At 38.4% G+C, this 16,991-nt stretch overlaps 1 protein-coding gene across 4 annotated transcripts in view; it reads right to left on the reverse strand.

The window, feature by feature from the left end:
- Nucleotides 1-399: 399 nt before the first annotated feature.
- The window catches only part of KANSL1L (KAT8 regulatory NSL complex subunit 1 like), a 106,895-nt gene continuing 90,303 nt past the window's right edge, over nucleotides 400-16,991 (reverse strand). For 2 of the 4 annotated variants that reach the window (XM_075933923.2, XM_075933924.2), the window contains 8 exons: nucleotides 14,834-14,944; nucleotides 12,823-12,960; nucleotides 11,294-11,412; nucleotides 9,847-9,971; nucleotides 8,997-9,051; nucleotides 3,617-3,729; nucleotides 2,811-2,991; nucleotides 400-2,116 (listed from right to left, as the gene is read on the reverse strand). In XM_075933923.2, coding sequence (XP_075790038.2) covers nucleotides 1,880-2,116; nucleotides 2,811-2,991; nucleotides 3,617-3,729; nucleotides 8,997-9,051; nucleotides 9,847-9,971; nucleotides 11,294-11,412; nucleotides 12,823-12,960; nucleotides 14,834-14,944 — 1,079 coding nt within the window. In that variant the 3' untranslated portion in view covers nucleotides 400-1,879. The remainder of the gene's footprint in view (nucleotides 2,117-2,810; nucleotides 2,992-3,616; nucleotides 3,730-8,996; nucleotides 9,052-9,846; nucleotides 9,972-11,293; nucleotides 11,413-12,822; nucleotides 12,961-14,833; nucleotides 14,945-16,991) is intronic. The other 2 variants (XR_012905316.2, XM_075933925.2) reach the window with 2 other exon arrangements.

Genomic DNA, 16,991 nt, shown 5'->3' on the forward strand with positions numbered 1-16,991 from the left:
TAGAGCCATTCAGGTGGCAATGAAGCCATTTAAAAGGCATTTGCCAACCCTAGGAATGTACAGTCAGTGTCTGAATTTACTATGTTAGTTTATCAGACGGACCTTAGTTAAAAATTGCTTTAAAATATTAGTGTGGTGTTGAAGATTATAAAATCACATCTCTAAAATATCACTCCTCCCCCATCCCAGTTGCCATTGGGCATAGGGGCATGAGTTTAATAATACTGCATAGAGCCCCATAAATCCCTAAGATGTTCCTGCCTAAGGCTGCATGCGAGCTTCTGTTTGTAAGTACAGATGTACAGGTCTTCAAGTATGTACCACTACTTTTAGGTTATAGCCCTATGAAGAGAAGCTAAATACTCCCCTTGCTAATCAAATTCAGACAGACTCCACATATTTTATGGAAATAACTTTTAATTTAAAAAAACCCTTGCATTGAAGATTATTGTATCAGACACTGAGGCAAAATTTGAGTTTAATATTCTGGACAAACCAGCATTAAAAAGATTTAAAATAAATCAGAATGTTCAATAAACTACAATGTAGCATAAGCTGTAGTGTTAAAACTTGACTGAACTTTTTTCTGATGTCAGCATATATTTCCAGTCAATCTGACAGGAAAAAAAATAAGGCTGACATTAACAAATGGGTCATCTGTCAGTACTGGATATTATAAGCCGAGAAAAATGCTGCACAAGAACAGAGACTCCTACATAGTTGCCTTCAACTGTTGTACACAGAAAAACTTCCTGCTGACAGTGGTTTATACACATATTCTATCGATGTCAATGAATACTGCTGTATAATTCATTCTGGTATGCTTCATCTTCTATTAGTGTCACTTGAGAATGTAGATAAATTCTAAATACTGTAATTCAGAATGTATGAGCTTAAACAATTTGCTTTATTTTCCTTAGAGTAAATGGCTGCAAATTTAAAAATAAATTTTTTTATTAACATTGTGAAAGGTTTTTTGCCCTTATGATGTCCTTATTAAAAATGTATTCTTTTTGTGGTTAATCACTCTACTTTTGCATAGTTGGCAGGAAATCATAAAAGCTAAACTTTTGTTAAGACATTACACCACACAAGTTATAAACTGCATTAGTTACAGTAGGGCTAGGAATTAGGTCTCCAAATATCTGGTGATCCAAAATTATATTCAAAGAACTGTACCTTCATTTAATTAATGAAATACAAAACTCTCTACCTTTTGTATCAACTATGAAAATATAGTGATATATTTATTTGTGTGTTGAAAATTTCTTCATGAAACAAACATTAACGAGTGTTGACTGAGTGACTCATTTTAAACCCAAATAATGCTTTTGAAAGTATTTAAAAATTACTGGTATTTAAATATTCAGTGGATTTCAAACATGCATTTAAAACAAGGCAGGTATTTGTCACAAGCTCATGCCACTAAAGAAAACTTTTTTTTTTTAAATTAACCTTCTCACTGTCATTTCAAGTAGTTTTTCTGTGTTTTGAAGTTGTTTGTTTAAAGGAATAAAGTGTGTTCTGCTGTCTTATCAAAACCATACACTCATATGAAAGAAAAAAAAGGAAGCATATTAAAGAATGTGGCAATATGACAACAGAAAGCAGTAACCCATAAGCCAGCTATTTAGATGTGCCCATTTTCAACACAGGCAATACTAGACTTCCAGCTCGAAACAATTAGTTTCTCTTGTGGTTCAGGAAGAAGAAACTGTTGCGTTTGGGGTTTTATCCTGCCTGTTACAAAGCAAGAAAGAAAATATATTATATGATGCTAATGTACAGTATCTGAATTGTGTTGTGTGAATAACAGAGATTTTACCTTATGCTTTTCTCCACCTTAACTGGCTTTCTTAATGAAACACATTATTCCCTGTCACCTGTGTTTTCTTGTGCTGCCGAGTCCTAGGAAAACACTTTTACAGTCGTCCAGTTCTTCTGCAGGTTGTTTTCTTGGTGGATGGCCACTGATGGGCGTACATGAAGTACAGAGGGAGTCACTGTGGAAATCTGCACTTGAACTTTCAATCTGATTTGTTATTTGGTCTTGGCACCGTAAGGTTTCTATGTCTTCATCCTTTAATGGAAAAACCCGAAGTTCCCACAGCTCAGACTGAAAGGAATGAAAGAGGAGAGGGGCGAAAGAGGAGTCCTGTTTAGTTATGTGCAGAATGATTCTGTTATCGAGTAACAAATAAATCTTGTTCTTTACAGTGGTTGCAAGGTTCTTTGGAGACAGGGAAGAATACCATTCTGCTGGGTACCAGTTTTCAATGTAGCTTGACTTAAAACAACACAACTTCATTTTGTATAGAATCTTTTAAATAAGTTGTATCCCAAAATTATTTCCAAGATTAAACAATGCAGTTACGAAGTAAAGGGCAAGGAATGTAAAAAAAGCAACCCTCTATTTTCTACCGTTAAAGAACATTTATTACCATCACAATCAGACTATTTGGAACCAATGTTGGCATCCTCTGAAGAAAAGCTACAGAATATATCAATAGAGAGCCTGCTTCTCTCATCTCTGATGCTGAGACATTTTGACCTAGTAATGAACGTTTTGCCTGTGCTGTTCCTATTCTGTTGACAAAATGAGGATTTCTTTTGGAAGTGATCTCCATCTGGTAATTTGCAGAAGCTCTGAATGCAATCCAAAAACGAAGGTAGGAAGTTAAATGTCTAAGTAGCAATAGAAGAGAACATTTACTTTGCAATTTTAGAGCCTAATCCAAGACCCACTGAAGTCAGGGAAACTTTGGGTACTGGATCAGGCTCTAAAATTTAGTTAGTAAAAACGACCATACCTTTGTTTCTTGGTTTTCCTTTGAAAATTGTGGGACCCTTAAACATGCAGAACCATGGATTTCTGAAGTAAGGTCAGAAACAGCTTCAGCAGCACAATGCAGCAAGGCACATGAGTTGTGATGATTTTCTGTCATTACTGGATCCTGTCCTCGCTGGCCTTCAGCATTTTTGCTATAAGATCTAGTATATGACAAAATGAGAATATAAGGGTTTTTTTTAGTCAACTGCTCAGTGACTGGAAACTATTCCATTTTGCTTTTAAAGGGGGAAAAGGCACTACTTTTAAGTTTTTAATGGCTTCTTATGTATATGCTTAGAAGTAAAGATAACCTGAAAAACAGAAGTTTATAGCAACACTGGCCTTGGTATAAAATATTTAAATATATTTTATTTCTCTGACAGTATTTTCTGAAAGTACAAGCTTAACAGAATCCAGTAACTGAAGTGGGCCTCTAAATGCAATTACTTCCAGTCTCAGGTACGGGGAAGCAACGCCCCAGAGATTAATGAGTGAGAAGCGACACCCTATTCATTTGGCTAAGAAAATAATTACGAAGCATGGCAGTGAACAGCAGCAGTGAGTTGAGTACAGAAAGTGTTAAGATTTTATTCACTAATATGCCAGTATACCTGATATTCTTCTAATTCACATGATTTAAAGCAACATAGTTTTCCTTTTTGAACAATAAATTAAACATGCATAGTAAACTATTTGATAGAGAATACCCTCATTTTCAAAGTTGCTGCTCTGCTACCCACAGAAAATCCCAATGATTCTGTCCTTCATTTATGACAATACACCTGCCTGCTATTTCTTCTTGGCCATTGGCTCTGCTCCCACAATAACCACCTTGCTTTCTCTCGCTGTTCATATTTTGCATGACGTGAAGAAAAAAGTTCATCTGACAGATCTTCAATCTGTAATAAAGGAGAGATGGCTCCTGCCATGATTACAAGCATCACTAAAAGTGAAGACAAAGGTTTTCTATACAGTCATGGAAAATCTGTGCCACACATGCAACCAACAATATAGACAGTACACTGAAGGGTACAAAGGTACACATCACTAACCTGTATGTGTTCATGTAAAAATGATAGAAAAGTACAGCTACATGATACAATTTTTAGCCCCCCCAATTTACATATTTGTAAGGGGGGATCTCAAGTTGATACAGAAGTTATTCATGCCCCTAGAGAAATAATCCAGATTTTTTTTAAAATGAGAACTATGCTAGAATGAAAAACGAGGAAGGTTATGTACTTTTAAGTCAAGTAAACAGGAAATGTGCTACCTTTTTGGATGCAATTATGGCTCTTCTAGAGTAGGCTTTGGGTCAGGCCCTAATGCACATGCTTGCAAAGTTGGCTGGGTAGCTACCTACCAATCAGAACTCCATTTACACAATGTCTTACAGAAATAGGACTGCTCTGTACTCCATCTTGTGATTTTTCGGAAAGAATTCTCATTATTTTGCATTCATGTTAAACACAAATCACTTTGGAAGTCCTTTTAATCTCCTTTCTTCCTCTGGTATTTACTAACTCTTACATTTGTGTATCTTGCTATAACTTCTTCAAGGACGACGTACAGTGTAAAAGTGACAATTTTATGGACTACAAAAGTTCTCTTCCCTCTAGGAGAATTAAATTCATTTGTAATCAAATTTACTTTTAAGTTGAAACAAAAGAACTTTAAAAAAGTCTATGGATTTTGAACATTAGCAAATTGTCAAGTCTTTCATGCTGTGAAAATCTTGGTTTTAACACGCTTCCTTTCAGCAGTCAAAATCCATGTTCCTCTACGTGAAAAGATTTTTGATTTTGCGATTGTTCCTTTTATACCAGTTGTACAACATTTAAAGTAAATTTTACAATTATCCATAAAGGACTAAAAGCATCTGCTGTTAAAGACATTTTGAAGAAAATCAAAGTATTCTGATTGACAGTCTAAATCACTTTGTACACAAGAATACTATAGCACACCGACATTGTAAAAAGCGATCTCTTTGAACTGGGCTGGAACACAGGATTTCACCTTTTTGCTATTTGTATTTTGTGGCACCTAGAGCCCAGCCAAGACCAGGGTTCCACAGAAATTCTTCTTCAAAGTTAATAAACGAAGTCAGGCTAGTAAGCGATTACAAAATTTAATTGCGATTAAGTGCGTGTGCCCCCCTTGAAACGCCGTGGCGGACAGTGCTGCATGGAGCCCAGGATCAGCTAGAGTCCCCACCTGACCCCGGGCTCCATGCAGCGCTGTTCCGTGGAAGCCCCGCGGCAACATTTCCAAGGGGCAACGCATTAGGAGCCTTGGGTCAGCTGAAGATTCCAGCTGATCCCCAGCTCCACTGTTGCAAAGCCCCTTTGAAGCTCCAGAGCAGCAGTTCAAAGAGGCAGTGCAGCATTAACATCTGCGATTAATACGTTACAATATTAATGCGCTAATCCTGTTCTGCATTAATCCTAGAACACTAGAACTGGATGGGACCTCAAGAGGTCATCAAGTCCAGTCCCCTGCCCTCATGGGCCCAGTACTGTCGAGACCATCCCTGACAGATGTCTGTCTAACCTGTCCTTAAATATCTCCAGAGATGGAGATTGCACAACCTCCCTAGGCAATTCATTTCAGTATTTAACCATTTTGACAGGAAGATTTTCCTAATGTCCAACCTAAAACTCCCTTGCTGCAGTTTAAGCCCATTGCTTCTTGTCCTGTCCTCAGAGGCCAAGAAGAACAATTTTTCTCCCTCCTCCTTGTGACACCCTTTTAGATACCTGAAAACCGCTATCATGTCCCCTCTCAGTCTTCTCTTTCCCAAACTACACTATGACCCCTAGATCCCTTTCTGCCATACTCCTTCCTAGACAGTCGCTTCCCATTCTGTATGTGAGAGAGTGATTGTTCCTTCCTAAGTGGAGGCGTTAATGCAGGTCAATTGACAGCCCTAATAAGAAGTTAAAAGTTAGACTATACAAATTTTACAGCAGAACGTATTTTCTGATTTGAAAGTTATTGCATTGCTACTTGGAGCAGTAAGAGCTCCAAAGAACAAAACTGCAGTTTGTGGGTCCAACAGTTACACCAGTGTCTCTCCACTGGAGACAGAACAGAATTTGGTCCTCTCTCTTGTCAAACTGTAAAACTTTTTTTTATATACGTATCTTCCACCCAGTTTGGATTAATTTGGAGTTAGTATAATTTGAAGCTGGGAAATTTTGAAATCTATTCCTTTGGTTGATTTGAATACAACAACAAACAACAACAACAACAACAACAAAAGGCTTTCTGGTCACAGGTGGGAGATTCTGGCAATGATTTTTAGGGAAACTTCCCCTCAAACCCTCTTCAAAAAAATGAATAAGTATGTTCATTTGGCATATCTAATGATTGGTCTGAGGAAAAAGTTTTAACCAAACCAAGCTTTGGATTCTTCCACAGCATCTGGTCAACCTTATACTCTATAAGTACGTCTACACTGCACGCTTATTTCAAAATAAGCTATTCCAGAAGAAATACGCTGAAATAGTTTATTTCAAAATAGCACCTCTACACTACAGGGAAGCCTCAAAATTAGTCTGAGGCAGGCTTCCTTAATGTGGGACATGCTACCTCAATTTAGAGCCCCAGGAGGCACTGGGGAGTAATTAGCTTAAATGGCCCTGGGGAGGAGCTATTTTGAAATAGCAGCAGTGAAGCATCTACACTATAGCTATTCTGAAATAGCTACTTCAGAATAGGCATTATTCCTCATGGAATGAGGGTCACAGACGTCAGAATAAGCCGTCTGTTATTTCAACACTATTTCAAAATAATGGAATTCCTGTGTAGATGCTCGCATTGTTATTTCGAAATAATGGCTGTTACTCCGAAATGACGCTGCTATGTAAGATGCATCCTATGTGACTAGATGCCATATGGAAATAGAACTTATTGGAAAACCAAAAGTGTCTTCCAACCTTGAAAAGTTATTTATGAACTCATCCCTGCCACACTGATGACATATTAAAATATGTGCCTCTACTGAAACAAACAAAAATATTACATAAACTGCTACTGGTTATTTATTACAATTATGTTTGGCCATGGATTTCAACTTAGACAATATTAATCTCAAAACCTCACAGTAAGAAAACGATTGATCATAAATTTCAACACAGAAATCAGGAAATTCAAAAGCTACAGTGGCACAGAAATAGAAATCTTACCCTATACATGCACAATTACCTATTTCCCACTTATATGTATCTTTCATAAAGATTCTATTTTTAACTGACACTTACTTTATTATAGTATGTGTGTGAGTGTGCAAGCGAGAGTAAAAAAGAGGTAAACAATGCAATTATTTGGTTTTTAGACAGCTAGAGGAAAGGAACATTATTTACTACTAATTCTGATATTTCATGTCTTTTCTCTCAAGCTACCCAGTAATTGTAATGCCTGTCAGCAGCAATGTTCCCTCTATTTTTTTTCACCCATGTGCAGAATACATTTTATTATGTGCACTGAGGCATGTGTGGATGTACCCACACATGCTGCGGGCACTCTGTTAATCAGCTGGGTGGCACTTGAATCTTGCCTGGATGGCTGCCCAAGTGCTCAGTTTACAGGGAACATTGGCCAGGACCTCCAGGGCACTACCACGGAAAAATCTGTCCACCTTTTCCATGGAGCTATAGAATATATAGGCAAGGTACATTTTCAGAAGGACAAGTGGTGGAATCTATCATAAGAAGAAGAAATATTTTGTCCTTTGTGACCTGGAGTATTTTCTATCCAAATGACTGAAGACAGAAGATCTCGTTTACCTGATCCCATTCCTCAGAATAACATCTTAAGATTGCTGCATGGCAGGTATTGCCTTTTCAATCTCCAAGGGAGAGAGAAATCCTTTGAAAAGTTTACTCCTTGTCTAGTATATTGGACCATCTAACCGCCACATAGAAGGGTCCTGCCAGCTAAGAAGGATATTCTCACCCAGGATGGTAGCAATATCTTTGTTTTGGACCACGGGCTGGATGTTTGTCTTGGAACTGCTGTTAGTCCAAGTAGAGGTCAGACTCAGGGGTACATGTCAGTGATATTGATCAGAGATAGAAATCAGATACCCCCAAAGATTCCAGGAAGGTAGCAAAAATGGCAGGTTTCTATCTAGACATTTAACTTAGGTCAGAAGAAACAGCAGCAGAAAGAAAGGGAGGAAAGAAAGTTCACACTGGGTCTGGGAAATACCGCGCATGCCAGGGAAAGTTTCCCAAACCAGTAAGTCCAGAGGGGTGCCATGAAAGAGGCAAGCATATCCATGCTCCTGGAGGAACAATAGCAGTGGATGATGAAGGAATTGTTCATGGTGTACTGAGGAGAGTGATACAGGCTGCTCTGCTTCAGACAGGAAGGAGGAATGCATCCCTCCTGCCAATGGAAAACTAAACCATGGTGCAAGGAGTAGACAAATATGGCCCACATAAAAAAAAAGAGATAAAAATATCTGCTGAAATGGTACAAGCCCAAGGAAGTTGGCTTTCTGGTGCTGCTTGTTGACAATGCAGAGGATGAGGGACTTCTAGAAAACCTGGAGATCCATCTGATTTTCCACTCTCTGGAGAGGGTGTTCCACTGGATCTCTAGTATCGCAATCCTCAGACAGATTGGTGGCAATTAGGGCAGGAGGTTGGTAGAAGGGGCTTGCTGCTGGATCACTGGCTGAGCCCCACTATGCTAGAGCTTTGCCAAAAAAGGTGCAGACACAAAATCTTAATTGTTTCAACTCTGTGTGTTCTTTCCCATCCTCCTCTTCTCCTTCCTCTTTTCCTTAGAGCTAAAAGGAAAACAATGAAGAAACTACAGGCTTCCTGATTCTAGGATGTAGGTAGGCTGATTATATACTAGCACTGACTCCTAGTTCTTTCATCTCCTTGCTTCCGAATGGAGATTCATCTTACTTATCACCCGTTAGTGCTGCCGCTAGGAGGTTGGCAGGATGGGCGAAGAGACAGCTGACAAAATAAGTATATAAAACACTTATTCAAACAAAGGCTTAGACAGGTTTTTAACTTGACAGGTATTATAAAAAGCTTATTTTTATAATTTCAGACTTACCAGGGGTTTTCATTAAACCAATGTCTACTGAAAACATACACTAAGAAGCCATATATTATACTCTTGGTTTCATTAAAATGTAGCCTACCTCTTCTTCATCTATGTGAAATCGTCCCAGAGGATGAAGCTCAACAACTCTCCAGCTACGAATTGGAGAAGAGTAGTTAACACATGGTTAGCCAAATTTAATGTTTTATCGCCTCAGCTGTGAAATGAGGTTATTCTGTTTCTAGTCAGTGTCATTTGTTGGCTCTTATTAAATAGTACAATTCTGCAGTATTTACGTTGCAAGCTTTATAAGGGAATGTAAACATTTAAGTAATTAAAACAGGTCTTCTCTAACATTAGGTTCTACAAAATCTTTCTTTAAAAAAATACAGAATCTGAGCTCCTTAATACTATTCCTGTTACTACGATTTTAAGCCTTTAAATAGAACCAGCCTACGCCTGAAACAGAATCAAAGATATGCAAATAAAAGGACTAGCTTAGATGATTTACTCATTATTTAGTTTAACAGAAACTTGTTTAAGATGTTCTAAGAATCTATGTATTTTAAATGAGTTAAGAGAACCATATATCAGAAATAATGGAGTTACGCTACTTGAAAAAGTTAAATCCAATTAATAAAATCAGACATTAAAAATAATGTTTAGGTATGTGTATTTCTGTGCATGTTATTGAGCGTATGAATTCTACTGAACTAAGTAATAAAAAATAATCTTAGATCATGCATTTATGTCTGCAGTGTGCACCAGAATTAAGATTAAAGAAAAACATTCTTATTTATTTTTACAGTGTGCTTATTTGTGCATCAGACCCCACTGTGTCTAAAGGAAGTCTGACCATTTCCCTTGGGGGAAAGAAGGAAGATTTATGGAAAAAGAAAATGTATCACTAGTGTTTCCCCATAAATGCAAAGAGGGAAAAATGAACATACCTTGGAGTAAGGATTTCTTTGTATTGTAGCTTCTCCAGTTTAGAGGGAGCAACCAGTGACATAGGAATAACAATGTTGTCTATATCATAGGAGCTCTCGCTTCTCAGTCTCCGTCTAGAGCTATGCTACATAACAATAATACAGAAGTCATTAGTTTAATGATAACAGCTGCATGTTAATGATAAGACTAAGCATTGTTTTTTGTAAATTTAACAGTCACAAAAGCAAAGTGATTTTTTAGAATGATATTTTCAAAAATACTCAGTTTTGAATTAACCGTGTTCCCATTGAAGTCAATGGGAATTGTAACTCTGATTTCACAATTATAGTCAGTGCTGAGAACCGCTGTTGACAATTCCACCGTGAACAGCTATATTCTTCATAATGTTCATGCTATACTTATTACCTGACCACTACACAAATGTTCCTGCACTCGATAAAAGTAAGAATGCCAAGAGGTCAAAGCATAAATATAATATGATAAATGACTTGATCAGTGTCGAATAATCTAGATGGAAAATATTTATCTGGAAATCTGCAGAAATCCCTTTGTTAAGGATAAGAGGATGCTGAATTTCTGAGCATTTTCCTTCTTGGGGCTATCCAACTTCTCTCAAGTGTGTGGACTGACTTTTCTATATTACAGAAGGTGGTTTGGTTCTAAAACATGATTCAATCTAAATTACAGAGCTTTCTGTTTTCAAGTGAAAAAGCAAGTTTCAAAGTAAATCACTTTCATTCAATTTTGTAAAAGAAGGAAGTTCCCACTAGATGCAGACATGTAACAAACTCAATCAAGGAAAGAAATTCAACAGAATTTGCATTACCCAAACTGCTTAGGGAACATCAATTAGGTTTAGATGATCAGTTACAGCATTTGTCAAACTGTAAGCCTTCATATTTCTGCAGCACTGAAACCTGAAGACTTTTAAGGTAAAATTCCATGCAACTCTAATAAATGGGAGGTTTGGCATTGATTTTAATGGGGCCTGGATATCACCGTCACTTTATCAGAGGCTCTGCTAATTGTTCAATAAACAAAAGACTCAGTCATGGTTTGGTATATCACGATGCTGCGGGATGAAGGCTGTATTTAAGTTGCCAGCCAATATTGTATAGCTCCATCAGGAGGCGGTGTTATAAAAGTCTTCAGTCACAGTTCCAGTGGGGACATGAATTATATGATACATTTTATTCATTGTAAAAATCCAGATTTTAAAAAAAAGTTCTGATAAACTAATTACATGGTCTGTGAAAATGTCTTTGAGAATGCATTTCTATGTTCTGTGCTCCCTTCCCAATGCAGACTATTAATCTCATGCTAACTATGCATGAGTGAAACTATGTAAAGCAATTACATTGTGAAAGGTCTGTATTTTTATTTATTAATTTGTACAACTCTCTGGTGATGTTTTAATTAATCCATCAGTCTATTCATTTTTTTTACCTGTGACGATGTGTTTGGGGTAGCTCTAGACATCAAATTGACATGAGTCACTGCAGTAAAATCGTTATGGGATTCTGGTTCTGCACGTCGAAAGCAAAAAGCATCACTGTTACATTCTCCTGCCACAAAAATATTTGAAAAAAATATTTGTCTATTATATTAAAAATATTTCCCACATTGTAGCAAATGAGGCCCTTTCTGAAAGCGCCCAGCTGAACACCTGAGATTTCATTAACACCTAACAGCCAGTTATATGTCTCTTTCTATGGAAAATTTACCTCCATCACTACTGTCCCACAAAAACTGCCTCTCTAATGCAAGGGGGATAATTCCTTCTTGGAAGCAGCCTCATTGTGTCAGATCCTGCCTCGTTTACAGATGTTTTCAGACTATGAACAACCAAAAGCAATCACATTCGTAGGGATAATCTTGAACAGAGTGTAGCCTTCCCTGACAGGGCTGTATATGCATTGGGTGCTCTAATGGCTATGTGATAAGAAGCAGTTTTTTCCTGCCTGATGGCTAAGAAGAACCGGCAGCAAAGATGACAATGGCAAAGTCAATTGCCTCACCTGCAAGTCTGATTTCCCCTAAAGTGCATTCAATGTTCCAGACAAGTCATAATTCATGGGTATTCTTTATTCAGTCCCAGTGAATGCAGCCCCTCCTGCAATTTTTTTGGACTCTAAAAGCAAACCAACATTGTTCCCAATTTTCTCTTAGCCTGACTTGAAAGAGAATCCCATACTAAAATATATTTAGAACACTAACTAAATATAAAGAGGATCTGGCAAGAGCAGAAGAAAGGTAAGAAGAGACACCAGATAAAGCATAGTTATGTACAATGTGCGTCAAGTATACGAACTCTAATCTCATAAACAACTCTGCAATTCTCTGACCCTGCTCACCAGGCTGCTGACTTTCCTCATGGATAATTTCTCTGAGACAGAGCCCAAATTAACAGAGGCTGTGGGGGGAAGAGGAGTGTGTGTAGTCGACAAGATTATTGGTTAACTGTATAGTCGACTACACGTTGACATCCCTATAGCATACAATAAGTGAAACATAGCTGAGTTCAGAGACAGCAAATAGTTGGTTAAATGTCTTTTTTACAAATATATCGCATAGCCTATTTCATGGAGAATTTTTTGAAATGTAATAAATCCCACACTGTCAAGTATTACACAAATGCAACTTGAGTCTCCTTAAGGAGCAACTAATAAGAAAAAAACAGAAGCATGTCTACTTTTGTAATTGCATCGAAGTAGAATTGGGGAAAGAAAGGTGGGAGGATGGAAGAAATAAAAAGAAGCAGAAAATGGTATGTCTTAAATGGCGCACATCTATTATTTGCACTGTCATCATAAGCCTATTTTTCACATTCCCTTAAGAGACAATTTTATAAAATTATCTATTAATTTATATGAAAAAACAACTTTGAATAAAGTGTGAAGCCCAATGGTAAATCACATTCTTTTAAGGGTATTTTCAGTAAGAGTTTCTAAGTAGTTTATATAGTTTTTCCTTACCTATCGCTGTCTCACTTAGGTGCCTTTTTTTTCTTCCCTCTGAGAATAGTTCTGATGTTTTTGATGCAGCTTGAGGTCTGGAGTTAAGTAAATAGCCACTGCTCCATTGTTTGAAAGAAGCATTATGCTGATTGTATTCTGAAACAAAATAAGCATTTCTAAAGTTTCAGATTCATTTTCATTACATGAATAATAATAATGAAATAGTGACAGGTTCTTCTGAAACATACAAAGTACATAGGGTAACAATCCGTGGCATGTGTAGACACAAAAAAAGGCCAACCACTGAGTCAAAATTCACCTCTGAGTTCCACTGATGAAATCATATTTGCATCAATTGATTTACTGTAGCATAACAGAAAAGCATCTAACCCTTTGTGTCTTTTTTGCTCATAACTGTACTACAGCAAGGGTTAATTCACATTTTAGCTAGTGTTAACTATATTTCTAAACAGACTATTTATTTGTAAGCAATTAGAGATATAACAGCACCTTTAATACCAGGCACATGGCAAAAAGCAGTTAAGGTGGAAGAGGTGCAAGGTATGGGGTACATTGGAGATAAGGGATATGACATAAGGCAGATTTCCTGCAGAATGCAATACTTTACTATCCCACAGAATTCACATAAAATCTTCTTATTTCAGCTGCTGCTACCTTTGTATGCCATACATATCTCATTTTAGTAAGCCACCTGTCCTTTATCTCAACAAAGTCTAATCAACAATGAATAAATACTAGACAGTTGAACAGTTGGGTAACCAAAGAAGCTATTTACACAGTAAGAGATGGAAAAATCTATAGCTTTAAGTAATAAACTGACTTAAAATAATTAGTCATGCTCTGATTCAGCAAGATACTTGAACAGTCACATTGACTTCACTTAGGCATTTAAGTACTTTACTGAATCAATGCCTTGGTTTTAAAATGTTCCAGCACACTGACATTCTAAATGGTGCAATGGCTCTAGAGAGGATCCACACCCCTTACATTTGTTGTGCTGTTATTGTAGCAGGTTAGCTGTAGATATTGTTAAAGCAATACTCAGTGTGGACACAGTTATATTTGTAGGAAGGGACCTGTATCAGTGTAACTTATTCCTTCATACTGGTAAAATGCATCCATGATAGGGGATTGTGCTACTTTGCTCAGATTCTAAACCAATATAGTTATAGCTGAGAGAGTTTAAATAGTCCTCAGTGACCATTTGGAGAAGTTTATCATCAAGTTTCTAAGCTCATGCTGAATGCAGCAGCATCTCTTAATGAGAACAATCTGCAACAGGACTATAGGTTATTTCCAAGGAGTCGCTACGTAATTTGCTTGGCAAGGGCTTAATGATTTAGATGAATCAACAGCATACTGGTGTGAAATGCCTTTGGCACTGATTGGTTTTATATTCTCATACATACAATACACTGGCTAAAAACATATGGGCCTCAGAGGCGTTACATCTTTGGCCACTTTACCGCCTTTATCTGAACACTGGAACATTTTAAAATCTCCTAGGTTGTCCTCTCAATAATTTTTGGGAACTGGTGCAGAAGGCCACAATTAAGGACAACCAGCTGTGTTTATGCAGGTCCAATGATGCTCACACACAACTATCAGGAAGAACACCTGTTATTCCAGCTCATAATTAGATATAGCAAGAAAGGAGAACTGTATAGCATCCTGGAACCCTGTACAGGTTGCAGGTTAGATTTTACATTCCCATTCTCTTCACAAATTTACCTACATAAAACCCAACTATTTGGAATCTATGTGAGTGGGATGAGTTTTTCCCTAGATTCCTTATTTCTTCCTCCTAACTCTTGTGCCCCTTATTCTCCCAGTATTTAGTCTTATGACCTGATCAGATTGTAAGCTATGTTGGGCAGGAGTCATACTTTTATAAAATCACATAAAACATTAATAATATTTAAGGCAGCACCTATAATACAAAAAGAAATGTTGAGAAAATAGCTAAAATATAAATGTTGCACTAATTAAAATATTTTGCATCACATACCATTGAACGGAGACATTTTAAACTCTACCCCTAGTGCTGAGAAGTCAACAGGATCTCCTTTGATCTTGTCCTCCTTTAACAATGTTTCAAAATATATATGAAGAGGAATATCTGAAATACAAAGGAAGAGACATGCATCTAAGACAGCCCCCCAGCTCTGGGACAAGGAGTTCTACATTGGCATTACATTTCTATTCATACAGTCTGTTTCATGTTCAGTACAAAGAATACTGCTGCCTCGAGCCCACCAGCTCACAAAGACAGACTGACGGCTTGTGCTGGACAATGTCTTCAGATAGTGAAACTGGAGAAGGGTCAAGGGCCGTACTGTCCAACCAGTTTTGAAGCAGTAGCCAGTAGCGAACTAGCCACACTCAACCGGCTGTAAGAGATCATTTTAACCTCCCTAAACATTCAATAATGTATTTGAAAGTAGCCATCCTTCTACAAAAGAATTTTAAAAAATGGTTACAAAAAGAGACAGCTGAACTGGAATTCATTTGCAAATTCAACACTATTAACTTAGGACTGAATAAGGATCTCAACTGGTTAACTCATTACAAAGGCTATTTCCCCTCTCTGGATATTCACATCTCCAGACCAAATGCTGCGAATGACCCACTTTACCCTGACTTGATTAGCTTCAGTACACAAGTAACTTCTTCCTTATATATCCTACTGCTTTTGTAACTTCCACTCCAATTAATCTGACGAAGTGGGTTTTACCTACGAAAGCTTATGCCCTAATAAATCTGTTAGTCTCTAAAGCTGCCACAGGACTCCTCGTTGTTTTTGCAGCTACAGACTAACACAACTGCCCCGCTGAGACTTCAGCAGCAACAGAGACATTTTTGGAAAACTGAAATATCAGCTCTCTGGCACATCCTGCCATGAACATGGGGGATGATTGGTAATGGAACTCAGAAACTAAGATGCAGACATAGACTCTGATGTGAAGTTATTCCTGCCCATCTTTCATCCTTGTCCACACAATACGTTGCTCCTGCCAAAAAAGTGTATGTCTGTTTTTAACAGCAGGATAACTAACATCCTAGTGGAGATCAGGCACCTGCAATTTTTGCTGTGCAGTAACCAAGTGACATCAACACTATTCCCCTACCTGTGACTGACCTCACCTAGCTACCCCTGCAGTAAAAATTACAGGTGCCTAGTCTCCATTGCAATTTTATAGAGACCTGTCTAATGCCCACTGATTATCCTACTAGAAAAAGAAATAAACAAAACACCTGGTGTCAGCAGTGAAGACAAAATTATAAAGAAACAGGCCAGAAGGTGAGGGGATAACAGGCTAACACAGGGGTAGGCAATGATTTTTGATGAGGGAACACTCCAAGATTTTGGTAAGTGGTCAAGGGCCGCACTTCTCTATGGAGGGGATGCAGATCAGGGATGGAGGTTGAGTGCAGAAGGAAGCTCAGGGTAGAGGACTGAACTGCAGGAGAGGGAGGGTCTGAGAGAAATGTTGGTGAAGGAGGGGATTGTGACCTGGGGCAGAGGACTGGGGTGCAAGGTCTGAGTGAAGGAGAGGATTCTGGCCCGAGAGAAGCATGTAGGAGTGGGTACTGGGCTGAGGAGGGACTTGTGACCTGGGGAAGGTGAGGTGCAGAGGGTTTGGGTAGTGGCCTGAGGCAGGGAGTTGACGTGCAGGATAGGGATGTTAAATGTAGATAAACTAGCTAATCAAATAGATGACTATTCGATTAGTCGATAAAGGTGTCTCCTCCTTTGAAGTGTAGCAACAGCCCAGGGCTGTTGCTACACTTCAAAGGCAAAAGCGCTACGGGGAGCATGGGGTCAAGCAGGGGACTCAAGCAGTCCACTGTTAGCCCCGTCTTCTCCGTGGCGCCTTAAAGTGGCAGCACAGCATGGAGTCTGGGGTCACCGGGGAAGTCCTCAGAAGATCTCGGGCTCCTTGAGGCACTGCTGCTTTGAAACGCATGTGCAACCTAGGGCTGGCCACAGGCAGCACGCAGCGTTTCAGAGCAGCAGACCTCGGGTTCCACCCAGCACTGCCACTTTGAAGCACCCCCTGTTCTTTCCCCCCACCTTGCTGCCTCTTTCTGATAGAGGCAGCAAGGAAGGGGGGACGGATGCAAGTAGTCAACTGTTGTGTCGACTATCCAATAAGCATTTGCAT

This window comes from Pelodiscus sinensis, chromosome 7 (genome assembly GCF_052426305.1).
Source record: "Pelodiscus sinensis isolate ZL-2025 chromosome 7, ASM5242630v1, whole genome shotgun sequence".
Lineage (NCBI taxonomy): Eukaryota > Metazoa > Chordata > Testudines > Trionychidae > Pelodiscus > Pelodiscus sinensis.